Raw genomic sequence first — 17,352 nt, forward strand, 5'->3', positions numbered from 1 at the left:
ATGAGGAAACTTTTCCAGAAATTCCTGCACCCAAACGCCCAGCAGGCCCTATTCCCTCAAGAGAAATTCCCAGGCGCGCAAAAACACCAACGTTTGCGCATGCGCACTAAAAACATTCCCCCCCAGTCGCGCAACCCGCCGCGCGCTGGCTCCGCCCCGGCCTCGCTCTCCTACCCCAGTTCCGGGGGAACTGTGTTACCGCGACGCTGGGCCGACTTTCTTCCTTCCGCCGTCCCTTGGTTTCTTCTGCGCGATGGCATCCGGGTTGGTGAGGCTGCTGTTGCGGAGGCCCCGCTGCCTCCTGGCACCGGCCGTACCCGCTCTCGCCCCGCCGATTCGGGGAGTGAAGAAGGCATTCCGCGCCGCCTTCCGCTTCCAGAAGGAGTTAGAGCGGTGGCGCCTGCTTCGGTGCCCGCCGCCGCCCGTGCGCCGGTAGGAGCCACCTCGGGAAGGGGTAGGGGTGGCGCTTGGGGACCCTGGCCTCCCCTCCCCGCAGCTTCGGCCCGGCGGCGGGAAGGATTGCTCACTGCTGGTGCGCTCCCGGCTTGACCCTAGTTGTGCGATAGGGACCCGCGCGGGACGTGGACGCGTGGTCGAGGCAAAGGGAATGATGGGTTTCTGCTAAGGGGTTGGGCGCGTGGCTGCCCCCGACGCTTTCGGAACTCCCATTTAGAATCCGAAAGTTGTGAGAAATGAGGCCGGCTGGAGGGTGATTTTTATCTGGGCTTGGGTGTTGTAGCCCCTGCTTTGTGATGATGCCTGCGAATTCTTTGGGTACGGACAAGAGGGAAGAAAGCGCTCCACAGTATTGCGATTTAGGGCAAGAAAAAATTATACAATCACAAGTCCACTGTCCAGAGAAAAAGGGAAACGGTTTGGCTTTAAGTTTCTGCCGAAATTAATCTTGTTCCAGTAGTAGAAAATCTGGTAGGAATAGACGCAGATCTTTATGGCTTCAAAAAAGACCCTACTATGCATGAGGTCTTGCACCTTTTTCTCTTTAATAATGTGTCTTTGACATGTAGTTGTGGCTATACAGGTAGATGCACCTCACTCTTTTACGACTCCATTTATGGGTGTTTGAGTTCCATACTGTTGCTATTACAGCCCATGAAACAGTGTACATCTGTTAGTTACACCGATGTAACAGCTTTGAAGTTATTACTCTTTTGGAAATTTAGTATGAAAATTTGATAGGTACTTTAATGTTGCCCTCCAAAAAAAAAGGTTGATCCGGTTTATACACCTACTAGGAGGTGTATACGTGTTCATAGTCCTATATGCTTTCAACACAGAATATTAAGTTCTTTCTAAAAAGAAAAATTAAATAATGTTTCTTCTTAATTCACATTTGATTATTGTGAGGTTAGTCACTTTAGGCTTTTATAGTTGGAAGAAACTTTATGGATTGTATAGATTATATACATCGCATGACTTACAACCCATATCTTTATACTTTGCTGCACTTTTTTACTTAAAAGAGTTTTATTTTCGATTTATTGTCTTTATTTTAAAAAAGACCTATTAATCATTCTTGAGAATGATTATGAACTTTTAACCTATTTGTAATATTGATACTGGATTATTTAATTGCTAATTTAAATGGTTGTTTTCAAAACTTAAAATAATAGAATACAAGATAAATATACTTACTGTTTATGGGTTGACCCTATGAAATTATAATTTGTATTTCATATCTAAGTATGAAGCGTAGTCCCATTTAGAGCAGAAGTAAAGAACCTGAAAGTTAGGATAATGGCTTAGTCTCTGATGTTGAAGAACCACTTTGATGTGGCATTTGACTCAAAGGGAAAATTAATCTGGCAAAGAACCACAAGTAACCATGTGACATAAGTTTTAATTTTCAGAAAATCGGAGTCTGGAATTTAAATGAAACTCAGTATTTTAAAATCTCCTTTATATAATTAATAAAATTGCATCGCAATGAAAAATGTTTGCATCATAGTAACATCTTGTTGTTCTCTTTACCATCTATCTTCTGTTTTATATTTTCAGTTCAGAGAAGCCCAACTGGGATTACCATGCTGAAATGCAAGCATTTGGCCATCGGTTACAGGAAACCTTTTCCTTAGATCTTCTCAAAACTGCATTTGTTAATAGCTGCTATATTAAAAGTGAGGAGGCCAAACGCCGAAAACTTGGAATAGAGAAAGAAGCTGTTCTTCTGAACCTTAAAGATAATCAAGAACTATCTGAACAAGGGACATCTTTTTCACAAACTTGCCTCACACAGTTTTTTGAGGACGCATTCTCAGACTTGCCCACTGAAGGCGTTAAAAGTCTAGTCGACTTTCTCACCAGTGAGGAAGTTGTGTGTCATGTGGCTAGAAACTTGGCAGTGGAGGAGTTAACGTTGAGTGCAGAATTCCCAGTCCCCCCAGCTGTGTTAAGGCAGACTTTCTTTGCAGTGATTGGAGTCCTGTTAGAGAGCAGCGGACCTGAGAGGACTGCACTTTTCATCAGGGTAGGTGATTGTTAATTGCACACGCTGGGACATGCTTGAGGTAGACAGAAAGAAACATTTCTTTTTGTACTTAATGTCCTTGCTCTATGACCTCGGCAGGTTACGTGTGAGTTTTTCTCCCTGCCCAAACTGAGAAAGACCTAAAGCTTTTTTGTGGAGCTGTCTTAACTATTCCATTTGTCTCTTACTGAGGACAGCATCAGAGGTGAATACTAAATTCTGGGTTGTGAGTTCGTAAGCACCGCAAGCCATGTCTTTAGCTTTACATCCTCAGGTACAAGGGTAGTGCCTACATGGTAGATGCTCAGTAGATGTTTAGTGAATGAATGAGTCCAAAGGACACTATTGGAGGGCCTAGTATGGTTAGGGAGCTCCATGCTTAAGTACTAGCTGCTGTTCTGTTCTTCTAAAGTGATACAATCTTGGATTTCTGGGTCCCTATGATGTATACCTAACTCCTTGTTAGCCAGTAGCTTGGCTAATTAAAATACTTAATAAATAATTGGTATAACTTAACTCCACTGTCCTTTTAGAATTGTTAACTGGGAGAAGTTTCATCCTTTGCTTTTGGATGAAAACATGAGTTTTTGGTCTTTCTTACATAATGGATAGTCCAGGCAATCACTTCAAGTCACAAAAACAGTCTTGATTCAGACCTTTGAACGTCAGGTGTTTTAAACCAGCATCCCTTACTGTTGGAATCTATTTATTTAGTTTTTTTTTTTTTTTAATAAGATTTTTTAAAAATTATTTATTTATTTATTTATTTTTGGCTGTGTTGGGTCTTCGCTTCTGTGCGAGGGCTTTCTCTAGCTGCGGCAAGCGGGGGCCACTCTTCATTGCAGTGCGCGGGCCCCTCACCATCGCGGCCTCTCTTGTTGTGGAGCACAGGCTCCAGACGCGCAGGCTCAGTAGTTGTGGCTCACGGGCCCAGTTGCTCCGCGGCACGTGGGATCTTCCCAGACCAGGGCTCGAACCCGCGTCCCCTGCACTGGCAGGCAGACTCCCAACCACTGCACCGCCAGGGAAGCCCTATTTATTTAGTTTTGACACTGAGTTTGCTCATTTTGATCAAGAAGGATACCTGTATTAACCAACACTCAGACTTCGTTCATAGATGAGACCTGTCTTCCTCCTTCCCCAACCAAGGCTTATAATAGGTAGCCTACCTGTTTGCCTTTGGGAAGCAAGCATGTTAAGTGACCCCTCTGGAGGGGAGCTGAGGGAAAAAAGGAAAGCAGAAGATATTTACTTCATGTCTGTAAACTGGTTTAGTGCTTTCTGAGCCTGATCAGTGTTTAAAACAGACTCTAGTGAGCATTTTGTTCCCCGCTGGAACCGTGTAACCCGATTCCTTTACATGGGGGTTGGCTGTCAGTTTCCTGGGTGGGATTCCTTTCAAAATGACATCCCTTCTGTGAGTTCCACGTCAGGTCTTAAGGATTTGTATACCTCTGATATCAGGTGCAGACTTCCACCCCACTACTGCAGGCAGCTTCTGCCAGCCTGTTAAGCACGAGTGTGTGTTGGCTGCCAGTTGACCGAACATCGCTTGCCTCAGACTCAGAAGCCAGTGGACCCTTTGAAGCCCTCTAGGCTTAAGGTGAAAAGGGAAGCCTCTCCTGCCCCTTCCTCCCCCTGCAATTAAATAGCTTTTTCTAAAGAAATTCTGACAAAATCCTCCCTTGATTTCCATTCTCTCCCTATCACTATAGCTTACGTAGAGGCTAGAACTGCCTAATTTTTGGTCACCTTTTTGAAATTTTCACAGGGTAGTCATGAGACCATTTTGGAAATACTTGTTTACCATAGTGCCTCTGTTGACAGTTCCAATTGTAGATCCTTGTAGAGTCAGATAATTCAGATATCCATTTCTAAGTCAAGAGCTTTGATATCTCCCATAGTAGAACTGACTGCATTGGTGGTACAGTGGTGAGTGTAGCTGCCTTCCATAGTAGAACTGACAGGTTTGAATTGTCTTATTTCATTCACTTGTCCACCTAATATTTATTGTCTGCTGTGTGCCGGGCACCGTGCTGAGCGCTGAAGCCCGAGCTTAGTAGCATTCGATCCTTGCCTTCAGGGTCCTGCTCACAGCTCATTAGGCAGATAGAGTGGAATGTGGGCGGTGCTCCCAGTTATTGTAAGGAGTAGGGGGAGCTCAGGAGGCAACAACTAACTCTAGCAGGGCTAGGGAAGTTTTACAGAAGTGACACCTGCCCCAAGAAGGTCATTCCAGGAAGAAACCTTGAGGATGAGCTTCTGCTCTAGGAACTACAAGTAATTTTGTGTGGTCAGATCATTTTGTATCTGGGGAAATGATGGGAGGTGGGTCTGGACCTTTTAGAGCCAGTGTGGGGAAGATCTTTTGAAACTGTGCATCAGTATTACCATCACTGAGAACGTGCTAGAAATGCAGACTCTCGGGCACCACCTCAGACTGCTAATGAGAATCCCTGGGAGTAGGGCCTAGGAATCTGTTTTAACTAGGTCTCCAGCTGATACGTAAGCACCCAGAATTTGAACAGCGCTATTTTTAGCCATGCTGAGGAGTCTCTATTTGATGGTCTGGTAAAGGCTAATGTGGAGACACAGCTGGAGAAGCTCTGGGTAGGGGATCTTCATGATCAGATGTGCGTTTACTTGTTGATTTTGATTTACGGTATTAATTTCAGGTGTGCAATATAGCGATTCAACATTTTTATAGATTATACTCCACTTAAACTTATTATAAAATATTGACTGTATTCCCTGTGCTGTACAATATATCCTTGTGGTTTATTTATTTTATACATAGTAGTTCTTACCTCTTAATCCTGTTAAATTTTTAAATTTCTATAAAAAATGTACTTTGAATTATGGCCCTTATTTTCTTTATACTAATTTAAATGTATCAATTGTATTTTTTATATGCAGGACTTCTTAATTACTCAAATGACCGGAAAAGAACTCTTTGAGATTTGGAAGATAATAAATCCCATGGGGCTACTGGTAGAAGAACTGAAGAAAAGGAATATTTCAGCTCCCGAATCTAGACTTACTAGGCAGTCTGGAAGCACCACAGCTTTGCCTGTGTATTTTGTTGGCTTATACTGGTTAGTAAAATTTTAATCTTAACTTCATAATATTGATCGGAAGCCTTAAAAACTGACTTTTCACAATTTTTTAGTATAACCTGTGATTGCATTAAAAGATTTTTTAAAAATCTCATTCCCATGGTTATCTAGTTGCTACTTCCTTTCCTGCTGGTCATCCTTAGGGGAAGGTAAATAATCTGTGGTATGCTAATAGTAGCTTTTGTTAACCAACTATTCACTGTAGAATTTCATGGAGTATCTGCTAATCTAAATATTTCTGTAAAAAAATTTTGACTCATAAGTATTACAGATTTAACCCCAATCCACACTTGTAACAGCTTCAATTGAGCCTAGAACTGGGAAAGAAAAGAAACTAAACGTTGTCCACCAAAAATGAATAATTCAGCCCATGCTGAGAACATTTTTGGTTTCTTCGTAACGGTTGACCTGCCTCAAATTGATTTCAGGTGGATTGAAGTGTTAAATGTAAACTGTGAATATCTAAGGTAACTAACTAAAATTTAGGTAAATATTTTTCTGATCTTTATGTGATGTAGGACTTTATAGGTATGAAAGCAATGGAAGACATCACAAAGGAGAAAATTGATAATATTTTAAGAAGTTTCTTCTTTAGTTTTAATTGAAGTGCAAAGCAAAATGAGATACTCTTGCGTATCAGATTGGCAAGCTTTAAACACATCCTTTATCAGCAGTTCATACACTGCTGGTAGAAAGAAAAAAAACGCAATATTTCTGTTACTTCTGGTGAATACTGTTGCCAAAATTAGATCAGGCAAAACTGATATGTGCACTTTGTTTTATGATACACCATGTAATTTTAGGCTACTGTTGGGTTTTTTCCTAGTGATAAAAAGTTGATTGCGGAAGGACCTGGGGAGACAGTGATGGTTGCAGAAGAAGAAGCTGCTCGAGTGGCACTTAGGAAACTCTACGGATTCACCGAGAATCGCCGGCCCTGGGACTATTCCAAGCCCAAAGAACATGTGAGAGCAGAAAAGGCCATCACTGGCAGCTAGCCAGCCAGAGATGTGGCAGCCTGAAATTTGTAAGCAAAACAGTGAGACAAGTGTCAAAAGACGTTCAAAGCTGGACATTTTTTAAATTCTAAAGAAATATATCTTATTCCTCATACTGAGTTCCTAAAATTAAACAAGTATTGATATTTATCAGGTCACTTTTTTTTCTTTTTAATCATTTTTGTTTTGTCAAAAGTCTTTTTTGTTATTTTTCTGATAAATTTTAACTAAAGTTCTTGATTTTATTATTGTAAATATTTAACTTGTACAGTTAGGTGTATTTTATTCCCTTCTAGCTTTGAGGTATCATAATTTGAATATACGTTTTATGTGAAGTTTGCTGTAATGCCAATAAAAAAGTTACTCTTTTAAGTGTTTCATTGTAGCTTAATTTGCTATACCCAGGTTAGTGAACTTTGCCTCTCTAGTATGGCTTTAGCTAAAAAGTAATGTTATAACTTAACCTTTAGAAATGTAAGGGGCTGTTTATAATAATTAGGCATTTACATGAACTCTATTCTGTCTAGGTTTAAAATTCTGTATACTAATTAATTTCATAGTTATTCAATATCTATAAAACGAATGGCAGGGAACATATGTTTTATGCTTTTAAAATAAAACAGAAATCAAAAGCAGCTTAAAATGTTGAAGCTAATGGAAAAATAAAGTATGTATTTATCAATTAGTATTCCATAATCATCATCATAACTACCATGTACCAGGCACTCTTCTAAGTATTTTATTATAACACGTTTAATTCAGTAGAGGACAAATCTTAAAAGAGTGTGTCCTTCTGGTTCTTTAATCCTTTGTGTTCAATTCAGTAATCCTTCTCCTGCAAATTCCCTTTGATTTATTTCTTTTCAACTTTTTGGCAACAGTAATAATTTTTAGTTTCAGTCTGCCAGTAGTCACTCCCAGAGGTTAACAAGAAAAGTGGGACTTGGGAGTTGAGAATAGAAAAGTGGTAAAATGTTTAAACTGACAGCACTTTTGCCATGAAATCTTTTTTATAAGGGAAGATGAAGGATCTTTGAAACTCCTTTCCTGAGACTGGTTAGGAAAGTGGACTTAATGTTATATGTAAGAGGGCTCACAGCTATGACAGCTAACACAGAGACCGCTTTTGGAGGGAAGTTTGAGAATGACCTAGTTGGCAGAATTAGTAGGCTAAATGTAAACTATTTCACCTTTCTTTTGAGAGTAACTCCAACTCCTAATAATTCAACACAGGGATAGTGGACCAAATCCAGTAGTAAAATGCTACTCTTATGCATATCATTCATGACAAGTAAACCTGACTTGATAAGCATCTCATTGACACCATAGGAGGAAAGAGATTATAGAAAGTTTCTGGGACGCAAAAGATGGTACGTGTCCTCCGACCACTTACTCATCCAGCGTGTGCAAAATGTCAGATTCTAGCTAGAGCAGTGTTATAATTTTATTTTAGTTCAATATTTTTTTGAAAAGTCTTTGGAGAACTCAGTGGCAAACTCAGTAATCCTTTCTTTTTCCCCATAAATTTGTGCTGATCTTTCTCCTGTTCAGGGCAGTTTGTAGGACCTTAATCTACAAGGTTGGAGGGGAACTATCCTCAGGTTTTCAAGCTTCTAAACTTGAATGCTTTTAGATTAACATGTGGAACAAATCTAGCTCTAGTTCATGAAAACTGCTTTGCAAGAGATCCAAATCCCTTGAAGAAGAATGATTTCAACACAATTCTAAAGTCTTAGAACCTAAATTAAGTTATACCTTTTAAAAGCACCCATTAAAACATGATGGACTAGAATGCAGAAAACAAATATGCTTTTGCACTTCTGTGTGAAATAGCTTGAAACTTGGAACCAACCTGGACAACTACTTAATTTGCTGTATGAGAATAAATACTGCATAAGTTTGACGTATGGGCAAGAGGAACATGTGGGTCTGAGGGTGTTGCCAAAAGGGGTTTGTGCCCAAGAGCATTCAGTGACCATTCGGAGAACTCCTGTTTGACTGAAGTCTAATCCACGTTGAGAAGACAGTCGTTATGACCGTAGGAAGTTGGTGGGATATAAAAGCACTGATACTTTACCTTGGCACCGGAGAAAGACATTTAAAGTCATTTGCTTTGAAATTCTGACACTCTTTCCCACCCTCCAGTTTCCTAAGCCCAAAATACAATTGCTCCAAAAAGATTCCTTAGCCAAAAATGTTGAGATTGATATTTACAGACTCAATTACACAAGGCTTATTCTTTTTAGTTCATATTATGTTTTTATTATATGCATATGTAAAATAGGGCATATTAGTCTCAAAAGTGTTTGATATGGTCATGAGAAAGTATTACTAGAAACTAGTAAACTATTATCCCAAGTAAGAATGGAACAAATGCGGCTTTTTGTGTTCGGCATGTGTTAGATTTTGGCCACAAGGTGGTGCTCTAACCCCACTTGCAGTGAAGTAATATATAAAGTGCTATTATGGGGAACACCGTTTTCTCCCTATACAGGAAAGATTGATTACATTTGATTACAGTGAAACATGACTTTTCTAGACCCCTTACAGCTACAGTATTTTATGACTATATCTTCAGAAGCTAGTTCACCTCTCCCCTAAGGACGTAAGGTTAAGAGTTTCATGTATGAACAATTCATTTCTGATGCCAAGGTATGGATGTTTGAGCTCTTTTATCTTTACTGGAAAGAGGGAGAATTGCAGGGCTGCCATGGATAAAACTTTGAAAAGACTTGTTTTTCCTCTTCTCTTTTTATGATGGCAGAAAATGCACTGCAGAGGCAAGGGAATCTCACTGTCCCTCTTGACACTTCATAAAACCAGATGTGGACCTTCTCATGGGGGGGTGGTCCAGCTCACAACTTTCCCCAGCTGAGGGTGGCCCCATGCTGCCCACGTCTGCATCCTTAAGCCCACTTTTTTCTTCCCCTCAGCAGACCCCTGAGTCTTCTCTCAGTTGGTAAAGCCCTCCACCCTTGTTGCTAGGCCCTAGAGCTGTGATTCGCAACTTTGGTTGACTATCAGAGCACTTGAAAGCCACAGTTCTCTCTGTAGGATACCAAGACTGATGGCTAGATTGAGTTGCATCTTGCAAACAGAGAACAATTTTTCCAGGAGAAAACTCATGCAGTCAAAAATCATAATCACAAGCACACACGCTCTTGAAAAAAGAAAGCTGTCTCGGCATCAGTGTCTGTGCTTTCCACTCGACGCTCATTTGCTCCTGTTCAATTATCCGGCTGCCTGTTAGTGCTCACCGATAACAGAAGACTAAGAGTTTTATGAAAATTTTCCGAGAGAAAAACGATTGAGAAAATTAAATACATTAGCTTATTCCCCCTTCAACTGAGGAAGAACCCCATTAATTTGATTATTCACAGAACACCGTTTTACCATATCTGTTGTACATTAAAACTGCACAATGAACTAGTGAGTTTGTTTTAATGAGTTTTGCAGGAGAGATGAGGAATGAGGTCATTGTCAGCTAGAGAAGGACATTTTTAGTCAGAGGAGGAAGGGTTTACCTGACTTTCTGATAACACCTTCCTCTACATAAATTATTGGTATCAGCGCCTCCACAGCAAGAAAACATGTCAGCAAGGGCCAGGAGATACTGACCAGCAGACGTTACGGTTAACAAGACACATACAGTCAAAAATCAGCTGACCATCCACAGATGAACTTGGCAATGGTGACCATTAGTTAGGCTCCAGACAACCTGCCACTAGGACTCAGGTTTTGGTCCTGGGATTGTTTTTTGTCTAGAAAGGACAAGCACAAAAGTCTGCCACCCTTCTCTTTACCTTTGGTAGCTGGGATTATAAACGGCAGATGAAGGAGGTATAACATTAAGGGATTAAAAAACTCATTTCCATCTTACTACCTCATATACAACAATTTAATCTGCAAACAACATACCTGATATCCTGTAGAGCAGGGGTTTCTCATTTAGCAAATTTCTCCTTTAGATCACAACATCTGCATCCTTTTTTCTTCAAGGTTTGGAAGAGGGTCAAAGGGGCAGTTTGGGGAATCTTGAAAGAAACATGGCTTTGGAGCCAGTGGTGTTGTCCACTCTTTGGCCGCCCGAAGTGGACTCTTGGTAGGACACAGTGTCTTTCAGCATTCACGGGAGGTCAAGGACATAGAGGTCGTCCACCAGCTCACCCAAACCTCACCTCTCCTGGGCAATCACCGCCGATCACATTTACTCTGCCAGCTCTGAGCAAATCCCTGCCCTTCCTCCTTCAGTTTCTTAGGTCCCTTAATGTGGAGCGCATGTGTCCTTCAGTTTTTTATTTTCAGGAAAACAAAGAGCTGCGGGTACAAAAACCGCTCCCTTGTGTCTTTCTGTAAAGTTCTCTTATGATTGGCATTTTTTTCAGGTCACCTGTCATCATTTCCTTTTGAAAACAAAGACTCGAAGGCCAACAAGACATAGCGCTTTCAACTTATTTGGGTCAGTGCCTACTCTTTTTTTTCATTGTGTATCAGGCAGAATTGAAAGTCCCAGCACTTCCCTGGTGGTCCAGTGGGTAAGACTCTGCACTCCCGATGCAGGGGGCCCGGGTTCGATCCCTGGTCGGGAAACTAGATCCCGAATGCATGCCGCAACTAAAAGCTCGCATGCTGCAACTTAAGAAGCCTGTGTGCCACAACTAAGACCTGGTGCAGCCAAAATAAGTAAATAAATAAAAATAAATTTTAAAAAAAGAGTGGAAAGTCCCCATCTCACTAAGTGTCAGAGGAGTGAGTTTACTAGTTGTTGTTCCCAGCTTTTCCAGAAGTCTACCGTTTTGTTACTTTAGGGAGATTGCAGCCTGTCTCCTGTCCGAACTCAGTATGACATCTAATCCATGTGTAGATTGTTTGCTCAAATATCTACATAGCAAATAAAGATTCCGACACCCAATTCCAGTGTGTGTGGGTTTTCCCTACACCAGCTGGGTGTCCTACAATTCAACTCAATTCCGACACTATCTACGGGGAGAGAGTATCATAAGATTCCATAGGTTAAGGGCTCAGGCCGGTAGGACTGCCTCCCACCTCGGATGCCAGTTGCAAGCCCTGGTTGTTACCTGTGCTTCTGACCCACTGGCTATAAATCAGAGGTTTCCATGACCCCCTCCTTGGGTTCGATGAATTGGCTAGAGCAGCTTATAGAATGCAGAGGAACATCTTATTTACTAGATTACTGGTTTCTTATAAAAGGATATAACTCAGGAACAGCCAAATGGAAGAGACAAATAGGGCAAGGTCTGGGGGAAAGTCAAGGGTGAGGAGCTCTCAATGAGCATGCCGCTTTCCCTGTATCTCCATGTGTTCAGTTCACCAACCCAGAAGCTCTGCAAACCGTCATTTTGGATTTTCTTGGAGGCTTCATTTCATAAATACGACTGATTAGATCATTGGCCATCGGTGTGAACCCCTAGCCCCTCCCCCTGTCCCAGGAGGTCAGAGGGGTGGGACTAAAAGTTCCAACTCCCCTCCAGTCACGTGGTTGGGTCTCCTGGTGACCAACCCCCATCCTTGGGAGCAGGAAAAGCTAACTCATTAACATAACAAAAGACCCCTTTTTTTGTGTTCCTCGCTTAAGAAATTCCAAAGGTTTTGGGAGTTCTGTGCCAGAAATGGGGATGAAGACCAAATGTATATTTCTTATTATAAATCGCAGCAGCACAGCAAACATGATCTTTTACCCCAGGTATGTCATTTTTTTTTTTTTTTGAGTCCTCATTTTATTTATTTATTTATTTATTTTGGCTGTGTTGGGTCTTCGTTTCTGTGCGAGGGCTCTCTCTAGTTGCGGCAAGCAGGGGCCACTCTTCATCGCGGTGCGCGGGCCTCTCACTATCGCAGCCTCTCTTGTTGTGGAGCACAGGCTCCAGACGCGCAGGCTCAGTAATTGTGGCTCACGGGCCTAGTTGCTCCGCGGCATGTGGGATCTTCCCAGACCAGGGCTCGAACCCGTGTCCCCTGCATTGGCAGGCAGATTCTCAACCACTGCGCCACCAGGGAAGCACCCCCCCCCCAGGTATGTCATTTTTGTGACAGTCTCCATATTTTAAATTTATTCGTTTCCTTCAGGTAAAGGAGTTTTCATAAACTTTATCATTTTGGAGACAAGGCCGACAGACCCACTAAGTATATCAAAAGATAAAAGTTGAATTTTAGAAAAATAATAATTTGAGAGGAAATTTTTCCCCAAGTCCAGAGATTATAAACAGGGTCTATGAGTCAGCCAGGGTCAGAATCTGGGTGTTGACTGGTAAGTGTAAAAAGTTAATAAACAGAAACTGCACTAGAGTCTGGAGACCAGAAGGGGGAGCTCTCACGCCCTGTGAAGACAGTTGAGTCCAACAGGGAAAAGACAGACTCCTTTCCCCGCAAGGACTCAGCCAATGGGAAGCCATGAACCCTTTGTTATCACAGCCGCTCAACTTCCTTTTCTCCTCTATAAAAGCATTTCCTTCTCTTGCCATGGGCGTGGACTGTACGAGCCTCCCCAAAGTTGCAGACCCCGAATTGTAATTCTCTGCTGATCCCGAATAAACCCATCTTTGCTGGAGAAACACCTGGCATTCTACGTGTTTTAGGTCAACATGAGGAAAGGCTAAAGATGAGTAGTAGGTTGGGAGGATCAAATGAAAAATAGGATATATATAGTCTGAGAACCTTGATATTATGAATTTTCCATGAGATGTTTCCAAGTTTTGTATAGCATAAATTTGAAATGCTATAATCTATTGAAGAGGCATTCAGAAATGGGTCCAGATACTTCAAAATTTAATGTGCCCAGTAAAATTTGACTAATTTATTTTACTGGGGAGCAGACTACCTGTATCATGTAATAGGGCCACTATACTGAAAGGCAAACTCTTCCGGTCCTTTCTGGAATGAGCAGTGCTGGAGTCAAGAGCCCAGGGATCTAGTCTTGACCCCGCAGCCACTTTTATATCCTCTCTCCTGGACTAATGACCACTTGATCCTACTTCCACATCTTGTAAATACACTTGCAATAGTTAGATACTTTGCTGGGCTAGGATTCCCTCTTTCCCTTCCAAAATCAAGTCACTTAGGGAAAGGACATATTTATCTTTGTACCGCCTGGTACTTGGTAACCCATAGGTATATAAACGAATGAATGAATGAAGTGTATAATTCTCGAGTTACTGCTAACACTACTCCTTTTTTAAACTATTCAAAATAATATAACTGAATGGGATCAGAAAACTGGAAAACCAGTAAAACTACTTTAGAGGCATTAATAACTATACTAACATGTTTGCTAGAATGTAACTGGCCTCAGGTAACCCTTCAAAATAATTTTTTGGCATTTACTCTTAAATCAGGAAAACAATTGCCCCCTTTCTCCATTCTCTCTTGGTTAACCAAGGTATCCACACTTAAATAGTTGCAAACAGCAAAACTCAGTCCACTTGACAAATAAAAATTACAAATGGCAAACTGGTGCAGAGTTGAACGTGAGGTTTAAATGTATAAAGAGAGACGAACAGAGCTCGAAGGTTAAAAAAAAAAAAGTTCAAAGTTTTGATAAGAAATATTTTTAAAAGCATTCTGATTTAGATAAGACTACCCAAATCTTTAGGAAATTAGTAAACAAACAAACAAACAAAAAAAACAGGCAAATAAAAAATGGTAACATTAGAATTGTGATGAGTTCTCCAAAAACACAAAAGACCAAAAGCTTGTCATTTCGAAAAACAAAAGCTCCGGCCTATCATCAAAAATGAAACAGTCACTGTTCACTAGGTAACTTCTTTCTGCTCTTGCTACAAAATCCGTACCTTTGCTGAGAAGCCTCAGCCCTCACCTGAGGAACCACAGCTGACATCAGAGATGGACTTACTGTGACAGTGGCTTCCCTGAGTGGTCTGTAAACTGTCAAATGCTGGGGCAGGGAACAGGGTCTGATTGCTAGGCTTGGAGGGAAGGGAAGGGAAGGCCAGGGGTTTCTTGCTGTTTGCCTAAGTGCAAAGGTTTACTAGAAGAGGCTGAGGTATTTTTAAAAGGCTATTTCTTTTGTTGTATTTTCAAATAGCAGAGAAATGGCTTTTTTTTTTTCTACTACTCATAACACTTTATTTTTACTTTGTACAAAATACAAAAATGCAAATCCAAAGAGTACAGAACAGTAGTGACAGGCACACTGCACAACAGCAAACCTTGTCTAGCAAGACATTAGTTTTTTAAACTTTATTTTAGTGAATACATGCATTATATAAAACAACAACAACAACAAAAACACACAAAGAGCCTAGAGATTTCGCTATTTCTATCCCCAAAGTAATTCTTACTATCAAGACTTTGGATGAGACAAAAAAAAAAATTTAAAAGGCCAATAATATTTTTTTCATATAAAAGTAAGAGCTACCATAAAATGTCCTTTTTTCCCCTCCCATCACACTGATTAATTTTTTTTCTGAAAAGCCACACATATAAACAAAACAAAACAAAGATCCTGAACTGTTCGGACAGTAAATACTCAAGAGGGTTGTTGACCTAGGTAACCACTCAGTAGTTTAAAGAATCTTTTAGACATTTTGAAGCCTTCTCTTCATTTCTCAGTACAGTGTTCCAGCCATCTTGCCCTTTTTTCCCTTAACGCCTCCCAGAACAGAAATGCTGCATCATTGAGTCTCTGTTCCTAAGAACTAGTTTTGAAAAAGAAAGTAATGTACAAAAATATTTAACAGAACTATGAAAGATGTAGGAAAGGAGTCTTTTCTTCATAGCAAAGTAGTCTTTGCTTTGCATGGTTTCTTTTGTATACTCTTCAGGGTTTGTTTATCTGCCCCATGAATAAAACAGCACCTAGAGAATTAAAAGGAAACAACACATAACTCTATAAAAAAACAATCCTTAAAAGAAGATGGAAGGTATATTTAAGGGGAGGTTTCTGGGCTGTGTTTAACCCACTGCTCTTAAGCAGTGCTGTCCAATGGAACTTCTTGCAATGATGGGAATGTGTGTATTTTCATTGTCCAATATGGTAGCCGCTAGTCACATGTGCCTATTGAGCCCTTGAAATGTGGCTAGTGTGATTAAGACACTGAATTTCTAATTACATTTCATTTTAATTAATTAAAGTTAAAAAGCTAAGCATCCACATGTGGCTAGAGCCTCCCATATTGGACTGTGGCCCGGGAGCACACTAATTATAACAATGAAGATGCAATGAGATAAAAGGATAAGGAACTAGCTTATGTTATTGATTAAAAGCAGAGTAAAAGCTAGACTGTGATAGTTTCTACTCTGTAGCAATATGACGACAACGTCTCCACAAAGACAGCCTTAATTATTCTTCGTAACTGTATTAAGAGGTAGGAATTATTGTTATTCTAATTTTAAAGATGAAGCTAAAGGACAGAGCCAACTTTGAACCCATGACTCATGGAGCTAAGATAGACTGAATTAACAATTCTCAGGTCATAACAGCAGGGTGCCCTGACGAAGGTTGAAGACAGGGAGCTTCCTGCAAAATTTACCTACTGCATTTATAAAAAAAATCAGTAGACATCAAAATGCCCCAAAGGGCTGCAGAGCTCTCGAGATGTTAACAAAACAAAACAAAACCTAAAATTCTGTGTTTGAAAAATGCCATCACACTCTGTAAAAACAGCCTGATTTTCCTCTCTCTGTGAGGGGCGTGGGTACATTACTGAAAGCGTTGGCACTTGTTGACACATGGGACAAGGATTAAATCAGCGCTGCTGGAGTTAACTAACAGCTAGCGAACAACGGAGGAGGAGAATCACTTACCTGTAGGATTATGTCGGATGAAAAACAGAAAAGGTCTGTCTACTATAAACCAGGGAGGCGATGACCTTGCAATCAGAATCGCAGCTGCGGGAGGAAAAGGAAAACCCAGCATGAGGCCAGCAAGGCAGCACGTAACTCACGGCGGGACATGATGCCTGTCCCACAGGCTGGCCATGTGATAACAGGCCCAGTGGTCACCACTGATGGCACACCTGCCATGGGCCAGGCCCTTTCCATCCGTCCTCCTTTAGTCCACACAAGCCCCATCTCCTTTAATAAACGTACTTACTCCTTGTAGGGTTGTTATTAGGATTAAATGAAACATATTACAGCTCTTAGAACAGTGTTTGCCATTTAATAAACACCCAACGCATATTCACCGTTATTATTAGCTGTTTTTCATTCATACCATCTTCCTAGCTGATGCCTGGTCCCTGGGCCTTTTAGCTTATCCAAATCCTGTATCAAGGACCCGCTCACTTCTCATCCATTTTGTCTGTGCCTTCTTTAAGCACATCATCTAGACTGTCCTCTCACTGGCAGTGTAGACTGCTCATCTGGGACCTACTACCTTATACTGCTGTTCAACTCACCTGGTGTAGACATTGGACTTAGAAGGCAATCTTATTTAGGCTTATGGTCTTACACATGTTTACTCTGCCGTTTACCAATGGTAGCTTTGATTTATAAGCCAGTGATAAGGCCTTGCAGGAGGGTAGATGCCTGGCATAACTGCCCCACGCTTGCTGCAATGACCCAGTCTTCTTCCTCAATCCCCTGGGAAGCAGGAACGACTTGGACTTGATGTTATAAGGGAAACATCTGCACCTATGCTTGGGTAAACCGCTCAACCCAGGGTTATTAAAATTAAATCAACAGTTAGCAAGTGTTATGGACTGAATTGTACCCCCTCAAAACCTGTATACTGAATCCCTAACCCCAAATGTGACTGTATTTGGAGACAGGGCCT

General features: G+C 41.0%; 2 protein-coding genes across 3 annotated transcripts in view; one reads left to right on the forward strand and one right to left on the reverse strand.

Annotated features, from left to right (window-relative positions):
- Window positions 1–214: 214 nt before the first annotated feature.
- On the forward strand, window positions 215–6,971 carry MRPL44 (mitochondrial ribosomal protein L44). Its single transcript, XM_059927441.1, has 4 exons — window positions 215–432; window positions 2,017–2,485; window positions 5,402–5,580; window positions 6,428–6,971. Exons 1-4 carry the CDS (start codon window positions 254–256, stop codon window positions 6,597–6,599), a joined length of 999 nt encoding a protein of 332 aa, XP_059783424.1. The 5' UTR covers window positions 215–253; the 3' UTR covers window positions 6,600–6,971.
- Window positions 6,972–14,673: 7,702 nt separating this feature from the next.
- SERPINE2 (serpin family E member 2) overlaps window positions 14,674–17,352 on the reverse strand; it is a 76,031-nt gene continuing 73,352 nt past the window's right edge. For both annotated transcript variants that reach the window (XM_059928817.1, XM_059928816.1), the window contains exons 8-9: window positions 16,383–16,466; window positions 14,674–15,434 (exon numbers count right to left, since the gene is read on the reverse strand). In XM_059928817.1, the coding sequence (XP_059784800.1) occupies window positions 15,397–15,434; window positions 16,383–16,466 (122 nt within the window). In that variant the 3' untranslated portion in view covers window positions 14,674–15,396. The remainder of the gene's footprint in view (window positions 15,435–16,382; window positions 16,467–17,352) is intronic.

The sequence above is a fragment of the Balaenoptera ricei genome, chromosome 7 (genome assembly GCF_028023285.1).
Source record: "Balaenoptera ricei isolate mBalRic1 chromosome 7, mBalRic1.hap2, whole genome shotgun sequence".
NCBI lineage: Eukaryota > Metazoa > Chordata > Mammalia > Artiodactyla > Balaenopteridae > Balaenoptera > Balaenoptera ricei.

What these genes read in the sequence shown, in the direction of transcription:
- MRPL44 (XM_059927441.1), top strand. Translation starts at nt 254, where the DNA reads ATGGCATCCGGGTTGGTGAGGCTGCTGTTGCGGAGGCCCCGCTGCCTC. An exon ending in GGACTGCACTTTTCATCAGG is followed by an intron (nt 2,486 to 5,401) that starts GTAGGTGATTGT and finishes TTTTATATGCAG; the next exon opens with GACTTCTTAATTACTCAAAT. An exon ending in TATTTTGTTGGCTTATACTG is followed by an intron (nt 5,581 to 6,427) that starts GTTAGTAAAATT and finishes GTTTTTTCCTAG; the next exon opens with TGATAAAAAGTTGATTGCGG.